This window comes from Podarcis erhardii, assembly GCF_964252035.2.
Source record: "Podarcis erhardii genome assembly, chromosome: 8".
Taxonomy (NCBI): Eukaryota; Metazoa; Chordata; class Lepidosauria; order Squamata; family Lacertidae; genus Podarcis; species Podarcis erhardii.
Genome location: NC_138499.1, coordinates 85,542,977 through 85,566,469, shown reverse-complemented (window position 1 = coordinate 85,566,469; position 23,493 = coordinate 85,542,977). Strand labels below are relative to the sequence as shown.

The following is a 23,493-nucleotide window of genomic DNA, read 5'->3' as shown; positions in this document are numbered from 1 at the left end:
AATGACTGCATGTGCCAATGGAGGGCTGACCTGGAAGCAAATCAGTTTAGCCCACAATTAATCTCTGTACGCACATAACATTGCACTTTCTAAATCAGCGAATCTCATTTGCTTATTTATGGGCGGGGCTTCGATTATTACCTGGAAAGAGATTTTAACAAAATGAACGAATAAGTGACGTTAGAGATAGCACTAGACCAGGGCCAGATTTAGGTTTAATGAGGCCCTAAGCTACTGAAGGTAATGGGGCCCTTTATATGTCCAGCTTTCCTTTGTCAACAACCAATTGCCACCGCTTTTTGTGTTGAATATATGTTATATGGTAATTTATGGACATAATGGGTATCTAAAGCCATTTGCACATGCAGAATGTAGGCACCCTATATATAGAAATGAGCAAACCAGTGATATTTTAGGGAGCAGGCTAGTAGGCGGGGCCCATTACTTACATCACAGGAGCCTACACAATACAAAACACTGTTGATGTATGTAGGGGTTTTTTTAATTTATTTTTTCTCTTATATTTTGGAAATGTACATCCAGGTTTTTTTTTCTTTAAATTTTTTTGGGGCCCCCAAGAGAGTGGGGCCCTAAGCTATAGCTTGTTTAGCTTATACGTAAGTCCGGCATTTGAGACCCTTTCTCAAGTCCAGTTCTCGCAAAGCAGGAATGAAAAGACGATCCTAGACGAGGCGAGCAGCCATGAGGTGACAGCAGCCACAAAATTAAGACGCCTGCTTCTTGGGAGAAAAGCAATGACAAACCTAGACAGCATCTTAAAAAGCAGAGACATCACCTTGCCAACAAAAGTCCGTATAGTAAAAGCTATGGCTTCCCCAGTAGTGATGTATGGAAGTGAGAGCTGGACCATAAAGAAGGCTGATCACCAAAGAATTGATGCTTTTGAATTCTGGTGCTGGAGGAGACTCTTGAGGGTCCCATGGACTGCAAGAAGATCAAACGGATCCATTCTTAAGGAAATCAGCCCTGAGTGCTCACTGGAAGGACAGATCCTGAAGCTGAGACTCCAATACTTTGGCCACCTCAGGAGAAGAGAAGAGAAGACTCCCTGGAAAAGACCCTGATGTTGGGAAAGATGGAGGGCACAAGGAGATGGGGATGACAGAGGACGAGATGGTGGGACAGTGTTCTCGAAGCTATGAACATGAGTTTGACCAAACTGTGGGAGGCAATGGAAGACGGGAGTCATAGCCGTCGATTTTTCCCTTTTCTTGTGAGGAATCCTATTCGGAATAAGGGAATTTCCCTTTAAAAAAGGGAATGTTGTGGAAGAATGGCAGATGAAGATGATAGACTATATGCGACTGGCAGAAATGACCGGCAGAATCCGAGACCAGGGAAAAGAGTCGGCGGAAGAAGACTGGAAGAAGTTTAAAGACTATTTGCAGAAATATTGTAAAATTAATGAATGTTAGAATGATGTTGGACAGAAATTAAGTGGTTTCCAGCTGTAATGCCTTAAGAGATATGGAAAAGAAGGTTTTGAAATAAGCAAAAACTAATGGTGAGGATTTGCTGAATTAATAATTTGAATTGGAATATAAGAAAGGGAGGTATGAGGAGGTCCGGAAAATAAGTTAAAAGAAAATAAGTAAAGGGAAATTCTATGTGTTTTTTTGTTGTTTTTATTTTTCTGTTTTTGTATCTCTGTATTTTTGTTGTTTCTTTTCTTTTTGTTTTACAATGTATTATTCTGGACAATTTCAATAAATATTTTTTTAAAAAATAAAAAAATAAAAAAGGGAATGTTGACAGCTATGACAGGAGTGCCTGGCGTGCTCTGGTCCAGGGGGTCAGGAAGAGGAGGACATGACTAAACGACTAAACAGCTACAGATAGGTAGCCGTGTTGGTCTGCCATAGTCAAAACAAAACAAATTCCTTCCAGTAGCACCTTAAAGACCAACTAAGTCAGTTCTTGGTATGAGCTTTCGTGTGCATGCACACTGTGTATCTGAAGAAGTGTGCATGCACACGAAAGCTCATACCAAGAACTGACTTAGTTGGTCTTTAAGGTGCTACTGGAAGGAATTTGTTTTGTTTCGACTAAACAGCAACAGAGGAGGCGCGCAGCTCTTGCACGAATTGCAGAAGCAGCTCCCGAGCTCAGGCCGGCAGCTCTGCAAAGCGGGACCTTCTTGAGGCAAACGTGGCCGAGAGGGGCGAGTGTTTTTCTCACATCCGTAAATAATAGTGATCTTGGCCACGCTCCCTGCATTGGAGAAGCCGCTGAGGTCGGAGGGAGGCAGCCAGTCGGCGAGAGATAAACGCCTTCCGCCGCCTCGCCCGGCCCCGGCCCTGAAAGCGTCGGGCGCTGTTTCCGCGGGGACGCTGTGCAACTGCCGCACCGGTCCCCCAGCGACGCTGCTCTCCGGCTCTTCCTCCTGTCCGGCCGGCTGGGCCATGCCGTCGCGGATGCTCTTCCTCGGCGGCGCCGGCGCCTGCGGGGTGTGCGGGGCTTCGGCGGCGACCAGGCGGGTCCGGCTGCTCCTGCGACAGGTGGCGGCCTCGGGAAGCGGCGGCGCCGGGAGCGCCCGCGCCGGCCGGGCCCGGCTTCTGCACTCGACCGGCAAGGCCGAAGGTAACGGCGGGGACGAGAGGGCGCCTTCCCGGGCCTCCGCCGCCGGCTGGGGCGCCAAGGTCACCCCCGGCCCAGCGGGGACTGGGAGCCGGGTCTGGGCCGGGTCGCCTCTTGGCGGTAGGCCCGGGGATCCGGAGGATCCCACAGGATCGGACGCTTCCCCACAAGGTTGAGACGGAAAAGGTTGCTGGAGCCACGGCACCCCCTGGCCCTCCGCTTCTGGTCTTCCTTCCCGTGGCCGAGTGAGCTTGTGGGACTCACCGCCACAAGAAGAGTTCGGTGACTTCTGCTCCCAAAGGGTTTTTGGTTTTTCAAAAGGCCCTTTTGTGGGGTTGCTCTTCCAAGAGTGCTTCAGCCCTTCCAGTGGAACCGCCGCTTTCTCAAAAGCCACACACCTCTCTGTACCAGCATATTATTATTATTACTATTATTATTATTAATAATTGAATTTCCTTGGCCCTCCGCTTCTGGTCTTCCTTCCCGTGGCTGAGTGAGCTTATGGGACTCACCGCCACAAGAAGAGTTCGGCCCGGCTGACTTCTGCTTCCAAAGGGTTTTTTAAAGGCCCTTTTGTGGGGTTGCTTTTCCAAGAGTGCTTCAGCCCTTCCAGTGGAACCGCCGCTTTCTCAAAAGCCACACACCTCTCTGCACCAGCATATTATTATTATTATTATTATTATTAATTGAATTTCCTTGGCCCTCCGCTTCTGGTCTTCCTTCCCGTGGCTGAGTGAGCTTATGGGACTCACCGCCACGAGAAGAGTTCGGTGACTTCTGCTCCCAAAGGGTTTTGGGTTTTTAAAGGCCCTTTTGTGGGGTTGCTCTTCCAAGAGTGCTTCAGCCCTTCCAGTGGAACCGCTGCTTTCTCAAAAGCCACACACCTCTCTGCACCAGCATATTATTATTATTATTATTATTATTATTATTATTATTATTAATTGAATTTCCTTGGCCCTCCGCTTCTGGTCTTCCTTCCCCGTGGCTGAGTGAGCTTATGGGACTCGCCGCCACAAGAAGAGTTCGGTGACTTCTGCTCCCAAAGGGTTTTTGGTTTTTAAAGGCCCTTTTGTGGGGTTGCTCTTCCAAGAGTGCTTCAGCCCTTCCAGTGGAACCGCCGCTTTCTCAAAAGCCACACACCTCTCTGCACCAGCATATTATTATTATTATTATTATTATTATTATTATTAATTGAATTTCCTTGGCCCTCCGCTTCTGGTCTTCCTTCCCGTGGCTGAGTGAGCTTATGGGACTCGCCGCCACAAGAAGAGTTCGGTGACTTCTGCTCCCAAAGGGTTTTTGTTTTTTAAAGGCCCTTTTGTGGGATTGCTCTTCCAAGAGTGCTTCAGCCCTTCCAGTGGAACCGCCGCTTTCTCAAAAGCCACACACCTCTCTGTACCAGCATATTATTATTATTATTATTATTATTATTATTATTAATTGAATTTCCTTGGCCCTCCGCTTCTGGTCTTCCTTCCCGTGGCTGAGTGAGCTTGTGGGACTCACCGCCACAAGAAGAGTTCGGTGACTTCTGCTCCCAAAGGGTTTTTGGTTTTTCGAAAGGCCCTTTTGTGGGGTTGCTCTTCCAAGAGTGCTTCAGCCCTTCCAGTGGAACCGCCGCTTTCTCAAAAGCCACACACCTCTCTGCACCAGCATATTATTATTAATAATAATAATTGAATTTCCTTGGCCCTCCGCTTCTGGTCTTCCTTACCCGTGGCTGAGTGAGCTTATGGGACTCACCGCCACAAGAAGAGTTCGGCCCGGCTGACTTCTGCTTCCAAAGGGTTTTTTAAAGGCCCTTTTGTGGGGTTGCTTTTCCAAGGGTGCTTCAGCCCTTCCAGTGGAACCGCTGCTTTCTCAAAAGCCACACACCTCTCTGCACCAGCATATTATTATTATTAATAATAATAATTGAATTTCCTTGGCCCTCCGCTTCTGGTCTTCCTTCCCCGTGGCTGAGTGAGCTTATGGGACTCACCGCCACAAGAAGAGTTCGGCCCGGCTGACTTCTGCTTCCAAAGGGTTTTTTAAAGGCCCTTTTGTGGGGTTGCTTTTCCAAGAGTGCTTCAGCCCTTCCAGTGGAACCGCCACTTTCTCAAAAGCCACACACCTCTCTGCACCAGCATATTATTATTATTATTATTATTATTATTATTATTAATTGAATTTCCTTGGCCCTCCGCTTCTGGTCTTCCTTCCCCGTGGCTGAGTGAGCTTATGGGACTCGCCGCCACAAGAAGAGTTCGGTGACTTCTGCTCCCAAAGGGTTTTTGGTTTTTCAAAAGGCCCTTTTGTGGGGTTGCTCTTCCAAGAGTGCTTCAGCCCTTCCAGTGGAACCGCCGCTTTCTCAAAAGCCACACACCTCTCTGTACCAGCATATTATTATTATTACTATTATTATTATTAATAATTGAATTTCCTTGGCCCTCCGCTTCTGGTCTTCCTTCCCGTGGCTGAGTGAGCTTATGGGACTCACCGCCACAAGAAGAGTTCGGCCCGGCTGACTTCTGCTTCCAAAGGGTTTTTTAAAGGCCCTTTTGTGGGGTTGCTTTTCCAAGAGTGCTTCAGCCCTTCCAGTGGAACCGCCGCTTTCTCAAAAGCCACACACCTCTCTGCACCAGCATATTATTATTATTATTATTATTATTAATTGAATTTCCTTGGCCCTCCGCTTCTGGTCTTCCTTCCCGTGGCTGAGTGAGCTTATGGGACTCACCGCCACGAGAAGAGTTCGGTGACTTCTGCTCCCAAAGGGTTTTGGGTTTTTAAAGGCCCTTTTGTGGGGTTGCTCTTCCAAGAGTGCTTCAGCCCTTCCAGTGGAACCGCTGCTTTCTCAAAAGCCACACACCTCTCTGCACCAGCATATTATTATTATTATTATTATTATTATTATTATTATTAATTGAATTTCCTTGGCCCTCCGCTTCTGGTCTTCCTTCCCCGTGGCTGAGTGAGCTTATGGGACTCGCCGCCACAAGAAGAGTTCGGTGACTTCTGCTCCCAAAGGGTTTTTGGTTTTTAAAGGCCCTTTTGTGGGGTTGCTCTTCCAAGAGTGCTTCAGCCCTTCCAGTGGAACCGCCGCTTTCTCAAAAGCCACACACCTCTCTGCACCAGCATATTATTATTATTATTATTATTATTATTATTATTAATTGAATTTCCTTGGCCCTCCGCTTCTGGTCTTCCTTCCCGTGGCTGAGTGAGCTTATGGGACTCGCCGCCACAAGAAGAGTTCGGTGACTTCTGCTCCCAAAGGGTTTTTGTTTTTTAAAGGCCCTTTTGTGGGATTGCTCTTCCAAGAGTGCTTCAGCCCTTCCAGTGGAACCGCCGCTTTCTCAAAAGCCACACACCTCTCTGTACCAGCATATTATTATTATTATTATTATTATTATTAATTGAATTTCCTTGGCCCTCCGCTTCTGGTCTTCCTTCCCGTGGCTGAGTGAGCTTGTGGGACTCACCGCCACAAGAAGAGTTCGGTGACTTCTGCTCCCAAAGGGTTTTTGGTTTTTCGAAAGGCCCTTTTGTGGGGTTGCTCTTCCAAGAGTGCTTCAGCCCTTCCAGTGGAACCGCCGCTTTCTCAAAAGCCACACACCTCTCTGCACCAGCATATTATTATTAATAATAATAATTGAATTTCCTTGGCCCTCCGCTTCTGGTCTTCCTTACCCGTGGCTGAGTGAGCTTATGGGACTCACCGCCACAAGAAGAGTTCGGCCCGGCTGACTTCTGCTTCCAAAGGGTTTTTTAAAGGCCCTTTTGTGGGGTTGCTTTTCCAAGGGTGCTTCAGCCCTTCCAGTGGAACCGCTGCTTTCTCAAAAGCCACACACCTCTCTGCACCAGCATATTATTATTAATAATAATAATAATTGAATTTCCTTGGCCCTCCGCTTCTGGTCTTCCTTCCCCGTGGCTGAGTGAGCTTATGGGACTCACCGCCACAAGAAGAGTTCGGCCCGGCTGACTTCTGCTTCCAAAGGGTTTTTTAAAGGCCCTTTTGTGGGGTTGCTTTTCCAAGAGTGCTTCAGCCCTTCCAGTGGAACCGCCACTTTCTCAAAAGCCACACACCTCTCTGCACCAGCATATTATTATTATTATTATTATTATTATTATTATTATTATTAATTGAATTTCCTTGGCCCTCCGCTTCTGGTCTTCCTTCCCGTGGCTGAGTGAGCTTATGGGACTCACCGCCACAAGAAGAGTTCGGTGACTTCTGCTCCCAAAGGGTTTTTGGTTTTTAAAGGCCCTTTTGTGGGGTTGCTCTTCCAAGAGTGCTTCAGCCCTTCCAGGGGAACCGCCGCTTTCTCAAAAGCCACACACCTCTCTGTACCAGCATATTATTATTATTATTATTATTATTATTATTATTATTATTATTAATTGAATTTCCTTGGCCCGCCGCTTCTGGTCTTCCTTCCCCGTGGCTGAGTGAGCTTATGGGACTCGCCGCCACAAGAAGAGTTCGGTGACTTCTGCTCCCAAAGGGTTTTTGTTTTTTAAAGGCCCTTTTGTGGGATTGCTCTTCCAAGAGTGCTTCAGCCCTTCCAGTGGAACCGCCGCTTTCTCAAAAGCCACACACCTCTCTGTACCAGCATATTATTATTATTATTATTAATTGAATTTCCTTGGCCCTCCGCTTCTGGTCTTCCTTCCCCGTGGCTGAGTGAGCTTATGGGACTCGCCGCCACAAGAAGAGTTCAGTGACTTCTGCTCCCAAAGGGTTTTTGTTTTTTAAAGGCCCTTTTGTGGGGTTGCTCTTCCAAGAGTGCTTCAGCCCTTCCAGTGGAACTGCCGCTTTCTCAAAAGCCACACACCTATTATTATTATTATTATTATTATTATTATTATTATTATTATTATTATTATTTATTGAATTTATATACCGCCCGTGGGTCTCAGGGTGGTTCACAGAATAAAATCCTTAGGGGAGGAACAATCTACCTTCCTAACCTGCTTGCTGGCTTCCTAGCAGCATCTCTGGAAACACGACATCCTTTTTTCTAAACCCTGCTTCCCCTTTAAGTCTTCTCTCATTCCAATGGGAGCTATGCTTTACCTTTTTCCTTTACGTCATAATAATAATAATAATAGGGGTTGTTATTGACATGACTGGGCTCCTTCCATTGAAATCAAGTAAACAAAAGCTACAAATTCTAAAAGGAACTGGAAAAATAGGCCACATGGATAGGAATAAATAGGAAATAGGCCCCTGCTCCCCCACCCCTGAGACTGGCAGTAACAGCCTTTCTCGACTGGTCTTGCTAGCTAGGGATGATGGGAGTTGTAGTCCAATAACATTGGGGGAACCAGAGGTTGAGAAAGGCTGGGGACGAGCCTATATCTTAATCAATATCATTAGTCATTTCATTTCTAGGCTGCTTTATATTTTTAAGAAAAAAACCTCAGATGTGGTTTACAACACATTTACACTACTTAGTTTATGCTACTTTTATTAAACCCTTTATTGTGGATCTACTTTGGTGGGATTTCCTTCTAGCTGTGATTTTGCAGGTGGTACTAGAGGACCCTTTTTGTCCCTTCCAATTCTACATTTCTATGAGGTACACAGAATTGCAGCCTTGCTCTTAATTTCCCTGAATAAATTTACTTAGATGCTCCATATTTCAGTATAATATAAAAGCAAACTATGTGATTCTGTACCACTTTTATTATTTTGGTTTGCAGATAATACAACTGTTTAACCTGTTATTGAGGTCTAGGTTTAACACTCTAGTATATTTTAAATGTGGTCAGAAGTGACCCTGATTTTTAGTGGAACTTAACTGCCACATACATGTGTTTTGGATGATATCTCAGCTTTGACTTTCCATCACATTTATTTTGATTAAAGTGTCCCTGTTTCTCTTTTGTCAATGTTCTAAGCTTCTATATGGGAACCTTTTCTACGTGTTTAGCTCAGCTCTGTATGAAGTATTTGATGTGTGTCTTGCATGCTTTTCATTGTGCTTCTGCTGGGGTTGTGATCATGACATCTTGTTTGGAGAGTGGTGTGCCCATTTTTCGCTCTCACTATAAATTTCTTGTTGTCTCCCAGGCGCCCTAAGGATTTCTGAGCTTTTCCTTATCTCTTGCTTTTTAAAAACCTGATAATAAGTACTTACACAGCAAGGTTTGTGTTTGTCACCCAGTTGCCCAACAGCATCAGTTTTGATCAAAGTCCTTTTAGTTAATTTTTTGCTGGGCATCCCACCCTCCCCTCCCAGCCCTGAAACTGACTTGCAGAAACTCAGATTCATTTCAGTTGCATTAAAAACATTATTAAAGAAAGTTGACTTCAGAGAACATATTCAAAATGAGTAGTTAACCTTAGTGTTATGAAGTGATTGTTTTTGAAAGGAGAAATGAGTATCCAACAATTTACAGCTGGCAGGCAGGAAAGATAATGAAATCCTAAAATTGTTGAAATGGGATATGTTTGCCCCATGATCAAACAGAGATTTGTATAACATCCTCACATTTTTCACTTGAGAATCTAATGATTGAGCCCTAAATATCCCTGCCCTCCTTAGCTTCACTATGGCCACATATGCATCCCAGAAGCGCTGAAAACAATAATAAAACTTGTATGTCAGTCTTCCATTACCCCATGTTGTTCTCAGCTATAATGAGCTGTGATTGCCATGTGGTATTTCAGAGCCCCCCTCCTTAATTTAGTGGAAAAAATAAATGTTTTTACTCTTACAGCTTGTGGGGTCTATTCTGCCCCTCTTGGAATGACTGAGAAAACCACACAGGGGTGCTTTCTGCAAGTCAGTGCTCTTGCAAAACGTATTTAAATGTTTATTACCTGTCATATCTACAGATGCTTAGCACAGAACTTGCTCTGCTCATTTAATATGAAAAAAAATCATATTTGGTCTATTTTCACAATAGGTAATGGGGTGTACTATTCACACACAGTAGTTTGAAGTGGATATGAGATGTGCATGCTTGTTCTCCACGTGGCATTCTCCTCATCAAAATGCCAACCCACAACCCTTCTCTCCCAATAAAATACTGATATTCTCATTCTGTGGATAACCCAATAAGGAAAAACAAGCCACTTGTCATCTGTAGCTGCTGCTGGCGTGGATGCTTTTTAGTGCTTATTTTTTTGTGTGGGCAGTTTGTCATGTGTGTTTCATTGAGGACGCTCTTTTGCCACACACCCTATTTCATTTTTCTCCTTACCTGATTGCAACCTAGCCATTGGGTTTTGGGTAGCCTACATGATGCCACAGGCATCTCACACAGGGCTTCAAACCCTTGGAACTGCCCCCCTTCCCCCGCATCTTGGAGTGGGCGCTGTAATGGTTATAAGGGGTTGCTCGTGCGTAAGTTACCACCACTCCTGGCTAGGTAGCCTGGTTAAACCTGTTCTGGCTGGACAGCCCTTCACTTCGTGGCTGTTCAGTCGCTAGCAGAATCCGTCAGTGGGCGTTTTTTGAACTTCTTCCAGCAAAGAAGTTCTTTGACGCCAAGTCTACGCCTACTTTCCCTGTGCGGAAGTCTTCTGCGCAGGGTGGGTGTGGGTAGCGGAGGACCCGTGCTCTCCCCGCTGGTCTCCAGCGAAGAGTCTTGGAGCCCCCTCGCCGATTCTCCCATCTGCCCTCCTCTATCCCTGGTGTTACGCTGATTTCCTTCCCCAGCTGATGAGCTCCCTCTCTCCCTGCTGGGCCCCTCTCCAGCATCGCTTGAGAGCCTTGCCTCCACCTCTGGCTCCGATGTCAGTTCCCTGACAGGCACATTGAGTGGACCTTGCCCAGAAAGCAAGGCAGAGAGCTCAAAAGCTGTTTCCATGCTGGGAAATTCTTGTGTGCATTTAATTACACAATTTCAACTTGCCAGGATTCAGGTGTAATAATGCTTAAAATAGATCGGTTTAAACTAGATTTTAGTGGGCCTGTCCTAAGCATGACTAAGCCTGGATCCAACTCCACATCTTTAAATAAAATTTTAAGTATCACAACTTGAATGAATGACCTGTTTTTTGTAGAATCTCTGCAAAGTGCCTGATGGAGCTATTCATTTACATGTGTCCTTTTTTCAAAAGTTCTTGGGGTTGCAAAGGCCAGGAGTTGAAGTGGAAGCTAGATTTAGGTTACCAGACTTCCCCGTTTCCTGGGGACAGTCCCTGGATTTACAAATCAGTCCCCATACAAAATCCATTAAAGTTGAAAAGTGTCCCCGGATTCATTGAAAAGAATATGGTAACCTTAAGCTAGATACACTAGGTTTGTTACTCTGGACAAAGGTTTACTATTGCAACTATTGACACAGAGAGCAAAGGCTATAACAAAGATTTTATGGTTAAAGTGCCATCTTGGATCATGCCCTGCAGGAAGGTTCAGAAAATATTATGTGCCCTGAATGAGCAAACGTCTTCCTCTTTGTAGGCTGTGTTAGATTTGTGATGATTGTATAGTCAGCAATCAGTGACAGTTCTCCCTTTTCTTTTCAGGTGACACTGTTACTATTGGAGATGTGTCATACAAACTCAAAATTCCAAGAAATCCAGAACTTGTCCCAGTGAACTACAGTAAGAAACAATATTCTTCTAATACCCAGCTGGTTAAACATATATGAATAATAGTAATGATTTTAAAATTTATTTTCACCCCACCCTTCTCCCTGACGGACTCAATGCAGCTTACAGATAAGAACAAGATTCGCTAAAATATATTAAAAAATCATTAAAAACAATCTGTAATAGAATTTTTAAAAGCTTTTTGATGTTATACTGTGAGTTTATGTCAGAAGCAAGCTTGACTGGATTTGACTACAAGGCAGCCTGCAAATAGTTTAAAAAATATTAGAAGAGTTTGATTACTACAGTATGGAGAGAAAGTGGAGGAAAGATAAAAGGAAATGCGAAATGGAGAAAATCTGGGAAGATAAATTCTTTTTGGTTGCCTTCATTAGTAATGGTTAATTTCTTTATGTTAACCTGAGCACTAGTAAAATAGAACTATAAGATCAACTCAACATATTTGCCAATTCCTACCTACAAGCCTTTCTGTGCTCTTGTTATTTCATATAAAGGAAATAGTGAAATTTTGTAGGAGCTGGTTATAGTATTGAAAAGTTCATTTGAGTCCCCTTGTGTCTGTAGGGTCTCTGGCCCTGAGGCTTTGGGGGTATTCTTGTATGCATTTATATTTTGTTCCTATCTGACAGGTTGTTTTGCATTCTTGAGTTTTCTTTCCATTTTAGGTGTCTCTTAAATATGATCCAATTTCTTTTCTTCAAACTGTAACTAAAAATAGGGTAAAGGTAAAGGTACCTCTGCCCGTTTGGGCTAGTCTTGCTAGACTCTAGGGTTGTGCGCTCATCTCACTCTAGAGGCCGGGAGCCAGCGCTGTCCGCAGACACTTCCGGGTCACGTGGCCAGCGTGACGAAGCTGCTCTGGCGAACCGGCACCAGAGCAGCACACGGAACGCCGTTTACCTTCCTGCTGGTAAGTGGTCCCTATTTATCTACTTGCACCCGGAGGTGCTTTCGAACTGCTAGGTTGGCAGGCACTGGGACCGAACGACGGGAGCGCACCCCGCCGCGGGGATTCGAACCGCCGACGTGCGATCAGCAAGTCCTAGGCGCTGAGGTTTTACCCACAGCGCCACCCGCGTCCCATGTAACTAAAAATAGAACTAGCTAAATTTATTAATGTGAAATGTACCAGGAGCGTGGAGTTGGAAGCTTCTAAGTCTGGCTGTGATCACACATCATGTTAAGCCGTACTTAATGGTTCATTATGGTTTAATGTGAACAAGCCCCCTGCCCCCTGCTGAGAAGTCCCGGCTTCTGGCTACACCATGCTGAGAACAGAAAGATGTGCAGGGTAGATCTGCTCCAGGGGACCCCAGGGATGCCACACCAGTGTATAAAGCTGTTTTCAAATCTCTGTTCTGCGTTAACCGTGCCTAAGCCAGGCAAAGGAAGCTCACACATAAGAGAGAAGGAGCCATTTGGAGAACAGAATAAAGGCAGCCTTCTCCAGGGACTGCAGCACCTTCCATAGCCCAGGGGTAGCCAACATGGTGCCCTTCAGAGGTGATTTAACTCCAGCTCCCATCAGCCTTAGCCAGCTGGGCCAGCAGTCAGGAATGATGGGAGCTGTAGCCCAGCAACCTCGGGAGAGAGGCCACCACATTGGCTATTGCTGCAATAGCTTGATGGCCATTCCTGGAGAAGACACTCTCTTGTATTTGTCTCATTTGTAGCCCCAAGAAGGTAAAAGAGCTGCCTTTGTGTTACTCTTATTTTACCTTCCTAAGTATCTTGTGAGTGCTGGCAGAAATGATGTGCTCAAGTCTACCCAGGGACTTTCAGCGATGAGCAGAGATTACTTATTTGTTTGTTTAGTTGCCTAACATGGGCCAGTCTTGAGACGCCTTAATGTTTAATCAAATGTCCAGCCAGAGGAAAATCTTAACCTGGCTCACCCGCTGCCTCGCCTTTAAACCCAAGACTCTAGATGGCACTTCCTTTTATTAATTTAACTGGACTCTGTCAATCCATTTTATGCATCCCAAACACTGACAGTTACATTGGTTTGAACTTTAATAGATTTGAAATGTTTGTACTCTGAAAAAAAGGACCTCTAAGCAGTGAGGCTAGGGACGTGGGTGGCGCTGTGGGTTAAACCACAGAGCCTAGGACTTGCTGATCAGAAGGTTGGCGGTTCGAATCCCCGTGATGGGGTGAGCTCCCGTTGCTCGGTCCCTGCTCCTGCCAACCTAGCAGTTCGAAAGCACGTCAAAGTGCAAGTAGATAAATAGGTACCGCTCCGGCGGGAAGGTAAACGGCATTTCCGTGCGCTGCTCTGGTTCGCCAGAAGCGGCTTAGTCATGCTGTACGCCGGCTCCCTCGGCCAATAAAGCAAAATGAGCGCCGCAACCCCAGAGTCGGCTACGACTGGACCTAATGGTCAGGGGTCCCTTTACCTTTTAAGTAGTGAGGCTAGAAAGATAAATTCAGAAATTGAAGAGAAGTATCAAAACTATTAAAAGTGCTTTGTTTGTAAATTCTTAATTTAGACCAAAGTCCACACTTTTCTCATTCAGTTTCAGACTCTGTGGCTCAGTCTGTAATCCAGCATTTAAGATGGATCATGCAAAAAGACCTTTTGGGCCAAGACGTCTTTCTCATAGGACCACCTGGGCCTCTTCGGCGATCGATTGCCATGCAGTACTTGGTAAGCTTGGGGAGAGAGACTTAATTTTCATTTGGAAACTGGAGTGGACATTAGTAATTCTTAGGTTTCGGTGTAGTAATTTTTAGCAGTCTAAGAGACATGTAGCCTGGGAGAGCATCTTTTCGGATTTCCGGCAGAAGGCCCTGTAAAGTGTCCACCCCAGTGTGCAGAGAGTATGTTTGGTAATCAAGGATTGTTTAGAGTTACTTCCCAATTTTGAAGCCTTTGAATCAAACCAAGAACACACTACAGTTGAGTTTCTAGACTGGTGACTAGGAGTGGCTGCTGGGACCATATAACACCAGCACTGAAGGATCTTCATTGGCTCCCAGTGCGTTTCTGAGCACAATTCAAAGTCTTGGTGCTGACCTTTAATTCCCTAAACTGCCTTGGCCCAGTATACCTGAAGGAGCGTCTCCACCTCCATCGCTCAGCCCAGACACTGAGGTCCAGCTCTGAGGGTCTTCTGCTGGTTCCCTCCCTGTGAGAAGCAAAGTTACAAGGAAACAGGCAGAGGGCCTTCTCGGCAGTGGCACCCGCCCTGTGGAATGCCCTCCCATCAGATGTCAAGGAAATAAACAACTGTCTGACTTTTAGAAGACATCTGAATGCAGCCCTGTATTGATAAATTTTTAATGTCTGATGTTTTTAAATTTTTACATGTGCTGTCAGCTGCCCAGAGTGGCTGGGGAAACCCAGCCAGATGGGCTGGGTATAAAAGAGCAACAACTACAGTGGGGCCTCGCAAGACGAAATTAATCCGTTCCGTGAGGCTCTTCGTATAGCGGTTTTTTCGTCTTGCGAAGCAGGCCCATTGACAGCTTAGCGGATTAGTGCTATTAGCGGTTTAGCGGCTTTTAGCGATCAGCTGTTAAGCGGCTTATCAGCGGATCAGCTGATAAGCGGCTTAGCGGCTTAGGAAAAGGGGAAAAAAAGGGGGGGAACCCGCAGGAACTCGCAAGACATTTTCGCCTTGCAAAGCAAGCCCATAGGGAAATTCGTTTTGCGAAGCGCCTCCAAAACGGAAAACCCTTTCGTCTAGCGGGTTTTCCGTCTTGTGAGGCGTTCGTCTTGCGGGGCACCACTGTATTCTTATTCTTATTCTTATTCTTATTCTTATTCTTATTCTTATTCTTATTCTTATTCTTATTATCTGGTTGTTTTTTCATTGTTTGTTGCCTCAAACATTTGGTATACTTATTTTATTGGCATAGTCAAACTGGTGTTTAGACCCGGTTTTGGCACAGAAACCACTTTAGTCACCCTGTATGATGACCTTTGTCAGGAGAGAGACAGGGGAAACATGTCCTTGTTAATTCTCCTCGACCTCTCAGTGGCTTTTGATTCCATTGACCATGGTATCCTAGTTGAGCGGCTGTCTGAGTTGGGGGTGGGGGTGGCATTGCTTTGCTGTGGTTCAATCCAGATAAGACTGAGGCGCTGGGTGGTTCCCTACACCAGAAGGCTGGGAGGGTGCCTGCTCTTGATGGGCTTACACTCCCTCTGAGGGAGCAGGTACTCAGCTTGGGAATATTCAGGATCCTTTGCTGTTACTTGAAGCCCAGGTAGCCTCAGTGGCGCGGAGTGCCTTCCATCAGCATTGACTGGTAGCCCAGCTGCACCCCTACCTCTAACAGGAATAGCTTAACTTCTGTTGTCTATGTCTATTACTGCAATTACTTCAAGACTTCAAAGACTTGATTCTTTTAAGGGAGTTTTTAGGTTTTTAAGAGCCTTTTTAACAATCTTTTTAAAGAATTGTTTTAATTTATTTTGACTACGGCAGACCAACACGGCTACCTACTTGAATCTATTACTGCAGTGAGTTACTCTGCATTGTGTTCCAACGTTTATATTATATGAAGAGCACATATTCAGTAAATGCGCTGTGATCCTCCAGCTCACGATACATTTCATGAGCAACCATTAGTGATAGACAAACACATTTTCACTGTATGTACCCAAAGGAATACAACACAAACAAAACAAAGTTTTCAACAATACTATTAATGATGCAGAAGTAATAGCAATGCTGTTTATATGTTTATGATTATTGCTCTCTGTCATGCTATGAGTCACCCTGATGGAACATACTGCAAGATCTTTTTTACCTTGGTGTGTCTCTCTTATCTCCCCTTTTAGCTGGCCTCCTTACTTTGTTTTGACCCATCCAAGTGATTTAAAGCTGAATGTTTCAGAAATGTTCATAAGGAGGTGGCCTGCAAAAAAATGCAACCATGCTGATTGAGGGAGAGCACTAAACTGGGCCTCAAGAGATGGTGTTGCTCTTTAGGTTTATTCTATTTAGTGATGTGTCGCTGCCTCTGCCTCTGTTGGATAATTTGCTGTGATGCTGTGCTGATTGTAATCGATATGTTTTCAAATATTGTGCTATGTCCTACAGGAGTTGACCAAGCGAGAAGTGGAGTACATTGCACTCTCCAGGGACACAACAGAAACAGATCTCAAACAACGGAGAGAGATCCGAGCTGGGACTGCTTACTACATTGATCAGGTGAGTACCTATAATTGCCACGGGTCTTTATTGTCAATTTGATGAGAACTAATGATTTCTGGGCAAGGTTCTTGAGAGCGTGGTTGCCAACCAGATCCAGGTACTCTTGAGGAGTCAGATTTCCTAGATCCATTTCATCTGGAATTCAAGCCTGGTTTTGATATGGAAACTTCCTTGGTCGCCATGCATGATGACTTGTGTTGAGAGAGACAGGGAGAGTGTGACTCCATGGATCCTCTTTGATCTCTTGGTACCTTTTGATGCTGTTGACCGTAGTAACCTTTTGTTTGAGTTTAGGTATTGGGGGCACAGTGCTGTAGGGGTTTCATTCCTGCTTGAATTGATGGCTCCCAAATGTGGTTCATGGAGGAGCAATACTTGGCTCTGGGGATTCTCCAGTATGGGGTCCCACAGGAGTCAACTCTGCCCCTGCTCCATGCTGTGTAACATCTACATGAAACTGCTGAGTAGGATCATACAGAGTTTTGTAGAGCATTGTCACCACTATGCTGACAACACACCTGCATTTCTCCTTTTACATTTTGAATTAGCTCTTGGTTGTGATAATAGACTAGATGAGGGCCAATAAACTGAAGCTTAATCTAGTTAACACTGAGATGCTGTGGTGGGTGGTTCCTCTGGCATATTTGTGTGTTCCCTACTCTAGAGGGGCCATTCTCCCTTGGAAGGAGGGGGGCACGCGGTTCTCCTGGATCCATTGCAGTCCCTTGGAGCACAGGTGGCCTCGATGCCACAATGTTCCATCCTTTCATTTAAGCTGGTGGCCCAACTGCAACTCTATCTCTACAGGAATAACTTGGCTATAGTAATATATGCTGTATGTAAAGGTAGTGCCCCCAATTCTTACAATTCACATTCTCCCCTGAAAGCTGACAGATATTCCACCCCTGTTTTCACAGGGGAATATGGTCCTGCAAATGTGTGCAGTGGCAAATATTCAGGCTAGCTTTCGTTTTGTGAACTGTTTTCATTTTCAGCTGTTTTTGCTTCTGAAGTTCATTTTGTTTTGATGGGCAGTGTGCCGTACGAGCAGCCACCGAAGGTAGAATCTTGGTTCTGGAAGGCTTGGAGAAGGCCGAGCGGAATGTCTTACCTGTCTTGAACAATTTACTGGAGAACCGGGAGATGCAACTTGAAGATGGCCGTTTTCTCATGTCAGCAGAACGTTATGACAAACTGCTGAAGGTATTGGGTTGTTCCATCAATATTAGATCCCAAACAACATTAAATCTAACATAAAAGTTGCTGGAGAAGCCTTGATCTCTAGAAGGCTTATTCTTTATATGGTTTATTTTATATTCACTCCTTCCCTGCTGGATCACTCAAGTAACATTTTACTGCATGGAACTCTTTCTTTCTTCATTATATTTCTAAACATGTTTGCCCTTAAATACCACAATATCTATCTAACACATGCTTCTCATAGTGGGGAGGTCGGTACACCAATAGGAATCCTGTACCAACTATTGCCCAACTTTCAGAACTTGCACTCAGAAACCTGGGTCTTCCTAATAGGAAGGTTGGTTAAAACTAAAGACTTCTTAAAAATCACTGCAACCTCCCTCCCCACCCAAATGATCTGGGTTGCTGTGCATAAGAGAAGACTAGTGGACAAGCAGTGGCAAGAGCAGGCGCAGCTACCATGCCCAGCCATGTCTCTGTTACACGTGCAGGTCAATTTCTTGATCGAGTCATGGATGGCTCTGGTCTTATGAATCATTGACCTGGCATTGCAGGTAATGATGGCTCCCTTGCCATGTACCAACATTTTTGCCCTCCTCTTGTTAAAGGAAGATTTCTAAAATTGTTTTCAGGGTTATGGCTCACTGTGAAAGCACAGTGAACATGCATTCAGATCACTAATGTGTGAAGTGACTATTAAAATCTAAAATCAATATGCAGTTTTGTTAATACTGGCATTTATATTGAAGCTGAAGGAGTGTGAGTTCCACGTCTTCCAGATCTATAAGTCATTTGTTGTCCAGTTCAAACAGCTCTTCATTGGGTACTCTGAATAGTTGGTCTTTTTTCTAAAGTGGTTGCAGAATTCTAATTATGGACTTGATTTATTCAGGAGCATAATAAATCAGAGTTGGATGCATGGAAGATTGTTAGAGTCAGTGAAAACTTCAGAGTCATTGCCCTGGGCCTTCCTGTCCCCCGATATTTGGGTAACCCATTAGACCCACCTCTGCGATCTAGATTTCAAGCAAGAGATGTTTATTATCTACCGTTTAAGGTAAGTAGTGTTCCGGGTTCCTGGGGTTGTACATAAAGCACAGTTGAACGATGCTTTAATGTGTGCATTTACATGGAAGTCAAAGGTGTTCTAAAGGAGGAAAATGAAATGACGGAGAAGCTCAATGCATTATTTGCATTTGTTTTTCACTGTGGAAGGGCAGATGCCTGTCTCTTTACTCACTTTATCAGGAAGTGAGTGAGGAACTGAGGCAACTAGTAGTGACAAGAGCTGATGTTTTAGGCCATGTTGACAAATTAAAAATGAAGGCTTCACCAGCTCTAGACGGCATCTACACAGGAGCTCTTTAAGAACTCAAAATTAGAATTGCTAATCATCTAGCAAAAAACAACAACCCACAGTTGGGGAGTAGGGATCCTGGAGATTACAGGACAGTTAGCGTAACATCTATTCCAGGAAAACTGGTGGGAAGCATGATTAAAGATAAAATTACTAAGCATACCGATGTCTTGCTGAAGAGGAGCTGGCATAGCTTCTGCAAAGAAAAGTCCAGTCTACTTAACCTTTTAGAATTCTTTGAGTGCATCAATAAGCAGTAGACTGTGTGTGTTCGACTTTTTGAAAAGCTGTTGCAAAGCCCACCACCAAAGACTTCTGAGCAAGCTTAGCAGTCATGGAATAAGTTATCTTATGGATAAGCAAGTGGTTAAAGTACAGGAAGCGAAGAGCATAAATAAATGTCATAATGGAATAATGTAGGATCCCCAAAGGATCTGTATTGGAACTGGCGCTTTTTATATTCTTCACAAATGATCTGGCGTTAGTGGTGAGCAGGACAGAGGCCAAGTTTCCTGATGACACAAAATTGTTCAGAATATAAAAACGAAAAGGACGGTGAGGAGCTCCAAAAGGATCTCTCCAAACTGGGCGAATAGACGTTAAAATGGCAAACACCGTTTAATGTAAGCAAGTGTAAAGTGGTGTGCATTGTAACATAACATCTGACGTTGACGGACCAGGAACGAGAACTTGGGTGGAGAGCTTGATGAAGATGTCATCCTGCACCCTGGTGGACAGAGTGCTTTTGCTTGAGTAAATGGCCTGATAGGTGATACTGTCTTCTGTTTTAGGACCATCTTTCACAGTTATATTGTATTGGACCTAACGTTTCAACTGAGAGGTAAATATATGCATTACAGCTATGCATAAATGTTCTTAGAATTTAGTTTTCTTACCTATTGGCTTCCCTCGTAGCATATTAGAGTTGTTGTGATATGACCAAATGAATTGGGTGAGATAATCTAGACATGATATACAAAGGTTCAGATTTTTATTAGGCCTCCTAACAGATTTCATGGCTAATCTACTTTAGCTAATGGTGGTACAAAATTCGGGTATGTCTGTCTTTCAACCAAACTCACGTCTTTATGATGGGGTGAGAAAGAATCCTCATGACAGAGGTCCTGTAGTTTGTTTAAAATATAGTTAATGAGGAAAAAGTCAGAAACAACTGAGCAACTGTGATTTCAGATCTCCCTGAAACCATAGTTTAAACCACAGTTCCCCAAGTTCAGAAATTATTGTGGGAATGTTCAGGGAGGCAGGAGAGGATATATTGTTTATTAATATCTTTCCTAACTTGCGCTAGCAAGTTCTATAACTTAGCAGAGTTTTACATTCCCATTTTAAACACACAGCAGATAGCTGGTTGCAGGGTTGTTTAAGTCTCTCAATATTAGATCCCTGGTAAGTTCCCTTATATCCCTCTTAAAAGAATAAACACGCCACAATCTTGTGTAAAGTATATAAAAGAGGTTTACTCACATCATCAGTTCACAGTTGGATCCCTGAAGGCAGACTTAGTTCCAAAGTATATACATGTGAATCTATCCCATATGGAGATAGTCCCAGTGTCCTATGTTGGCTGAGAGCCAACAGAGCAATTCTAGCTAAAAGCTGCTGCTCCAACTACGGAGGAAGTCAAAAAAGAGTGTGGCAGCATGCCTTGTCCTTTTGTTACCTGGGCAGGTAAGGTCACACCTACCTCTAGTCACATGCAAAGGAAGGATGTTCCTGCCAGGAGGAAACAGGAAACTCTTGAATGGCTGGACCAAACATTCCCCCGGAATGCTTCTCTAGGAAAACAGGAAATGTTGTGTTTGACTGCTCTCAGTGGATTACATCCCACAATTATGGGGAATTGCACTCAGTTTAAAATTGGAAGCAGGGGCTTCTGATTTCTTCCTTAGTGTGCAAAACAGGAGATACTGGGCATGCACAAGATGGAGGCCGGCAGCTTGTTCATGTAAGTCTGAATGGGGCCAATGTGAGATTAAAGACACTTCTACCTTTTTTGTTGTGATTGTTTGTTTCCTTTTTAGAATTTGTGGAGAAATAAGCTGAATGGGCCAGGGATGGGAAATGGAACAAAGCATCTTCAATTTCAGCAATGATCTCTTGCTCTGTTAGAAACGTGCCTTAAAAACAACAACTGTGGCTTGCAGGATCAAACATTCTGCGCTGGATCCCATGTTGTGTGTGAACATAGCATGTACACAGGATGGATATATGCCTTCCTGTTTACACTCCTGATATTATGGTTGTAGCAACTGTTAGCCTTACTTTAGTTAGCATTTTGAATTTAAGATTAAAATTTACCTAGATGGGTTTCCGTCAGTATATTCTAAAACTTTGTGTTTGCCATATTTTGAAGAGCAAAAAAGAGGAACCATTTGCCGTCTTCTACTTTTAACTATGGATCACTATGATGACACTCATTTTACATACCTATGAAAAAGAGGACGTGTCCTGGAAAAAGAGGACATATGGCAACCCTATGAAAGAAGCTAGTACTCTAATTAAAGCGGAACTAAAGAAAGTGGCCTCTATTGCAATATCATATAGAAGATTGCTCTATTTAACAATGATTTTAAGATGTCATCCATATTGGCAGCTAGATTAAGCAAATTTATTGCTAAATAATTTGATGCAGATTAAACTGGATTTATCCTAAATTTCAACATGAGAGTATATTAAAAGGTTAATAAATAGTATTATTTATTAGTACTATCTATATTCTCAAACAAGGGACTAGCTTGTTTTTAGATCCCAAAAAGGCATTTGATAGGCTTGAAAGACCCTATCTAGCACTGGTTTTACAAACATTTGGAAGTGGATATGTTTCTTCAAGATGAATTAAAGCTTCCTGGATGGGCATGATAGCATCAGTTAAAATGATGATTTTACCATTTGTAATTCTTTTTGTTTCAAACTCTGCCTATAAGTATTTCAGGAAAGGACCTAAGGAAATGGTAAAAAAATGATTGTAAGCGTTACTCATCAGGACAAGAGACCTAGACTACAGTTAACTGTAATGTCCTAACCTTCCCAGAGAGTGGCTATGTGTTTACCACATCTGCAAAGATATAATGATGCGGTCCATATACAAAATGCCATTACAGGCAGCGGCCACTATAGGCACATCTGATATGTGTGAACCATGCACATGTTCCTTGTGCCGAACCCAGAAGTGACCCAAAGGCATCACAAAAATGTCACCAAAAGGGGTGGAACAGGGTGTTTGCAGGCTTTTTCAATGGTGTTTCAACTCCCACATAAGTTGGGAGTTGCCTGATCAACAATGTGAAAAGGGAATATTTGGAAACAATCAGAGTTTGATAAATTTGAGCACAGAATACCAGGTAACCCATTTTTTATTCATAACATAAACTGTCCAAGAAATTATAACAAACGCATTTTGCAAAATCAGAATTCAAGATTGGCAATCCTGGATATCAAAATGAGCACCTCCTGTATCACAGTTGGCTCCATTCGCATTGCAGCCCTCCTTCCACACATCTGATAGGAAGCTGATGGATATCAACTGGAAAGAAGGAGGCTTTTATAGATTGATTCACTTTTAAGAAAGCGATATTTCTCCCACAGCAGGGCAAATCATGGAAAGAATGGAAGGGTGTAATATGAATTGGCTATTGATCTTTCAGGTAAAACACTTTATCTCAAACTCAACAGTTAAATCTCAGGCAATGAGACCATTACCACCATTTGAAAATCTGATTTTGAATCCCCCCCCCCAATTATCAATTTTAAGGGGAATTAAGGCTATATATGGTGCCCATATAGCCAAGCTAGTCAATGATGGAGCTATTTCAGAGCCATTCTTTTTAAACTGGGACACAAGGCACAGACACTCTTTGTCATCACTGCTGTTTGGATATTGAACCATTTGCCATTGCAGTTAGATTTAGCGAAGGAACCAGCGGGGTGAAGTTGGTAAAAAATATGAATCTTTTACGAAAAATATTATTTTTCTTTAAAAAAAATGTTTTATTTAGAAGTAGTGTTTGTCTAACATTTTTTGCCTTTGGGTTTTCTTTCTAGAATTTCTAAACTTTTGTCATTTGCAACTACTTTTTGCACCCAAGAATCCTCCGCCCTGGGTCTCCCTGATTTTCCTCTGGACACGTTAGCATCTGCTGTGCAGATTCTGGTAGGTCCTTGCAAATAAATAAAGGATACCGAGATGGAGATTCCTTATCTGGAGTTTAGGGAAATCATTCAGGTATTAAGGATAAAGAAACTGCTTCTACATTGTAGCTAGGAAAAAAGAAGAAGAGAAAATAGCAAATTGCTGAGTGAAGGCTTATTTTCTTTCCTGACATAGTTGTCACCTGCAGTTGAAAACAGCTTTGTATTTCTACTTCTTCTTTGTTACGCTGCTACAGATGTGTGAACTACAGTATGTCGCCTAACACTTTTCTGCTCCACTGTGGGCAGCTGACAGCTGTTAACGTGAAGATCCAATTGAGGCCAGTGCGCACCTGTTGAATAGTTTGTTTAAATGTTAGGGTTCATTAGTGCTGATAAGTCACTGTAATTAGCTGTGTCAGCAATTGTGAATGGTATATAATGTGCTGTATGTACCTTGCTCTGTCCCC

General features: G+C 43.7%; 1 protein-coding gene across 3 annotated transcripts in view; it reads left to right on the top strand.

Moving 5' to 3' along the window:
• Positions 1-2,408: 2,408 nt before the first annotated feature.
• The window catches only part of VWA8 (von Willebrand factor A domain containing 8), a 104,064-nt gene continuing 82,979 nt past the window's right edge, over positions 2,409-23,493 (top strand). For all 3 annotated transcript variants that reach the window (XM_081872586.1, XM_081872585.1, XM_081872584.1), the window contains exons 1-8: positions 2,409-2,601; positions 11,066-11,143; positions 13,669-13,799; positions 16,204-16,314; positions 17,353-17,520; positions 18,410-18,574; positions 19,666-19,715; positions 22,937-23,045. In XM_081872586.1, coding sequence (XP_081728712.1) covers positions 2,424-2,601; positions 11,066-11,143; positions 13,669-13,799; positions 16,204-16,314; positions 17,353-17,520; positions 18,410-18,574; positions 19,666-19,715; positions 22,937-23,045 — 990 coding nt within the window. In that variant the 5' untranslated portion in view covers positions 2,409-2,423. The remainder of the gene's footprint in view (positions 2,602-11,065; positions 11,144-13,668; positions 13,800-16,203; positions 16,315-17,352; positions 17,521-18,409; positions 18,575-19,665; positions 19,716-22,936; positions 23,046-23,493) is intronic.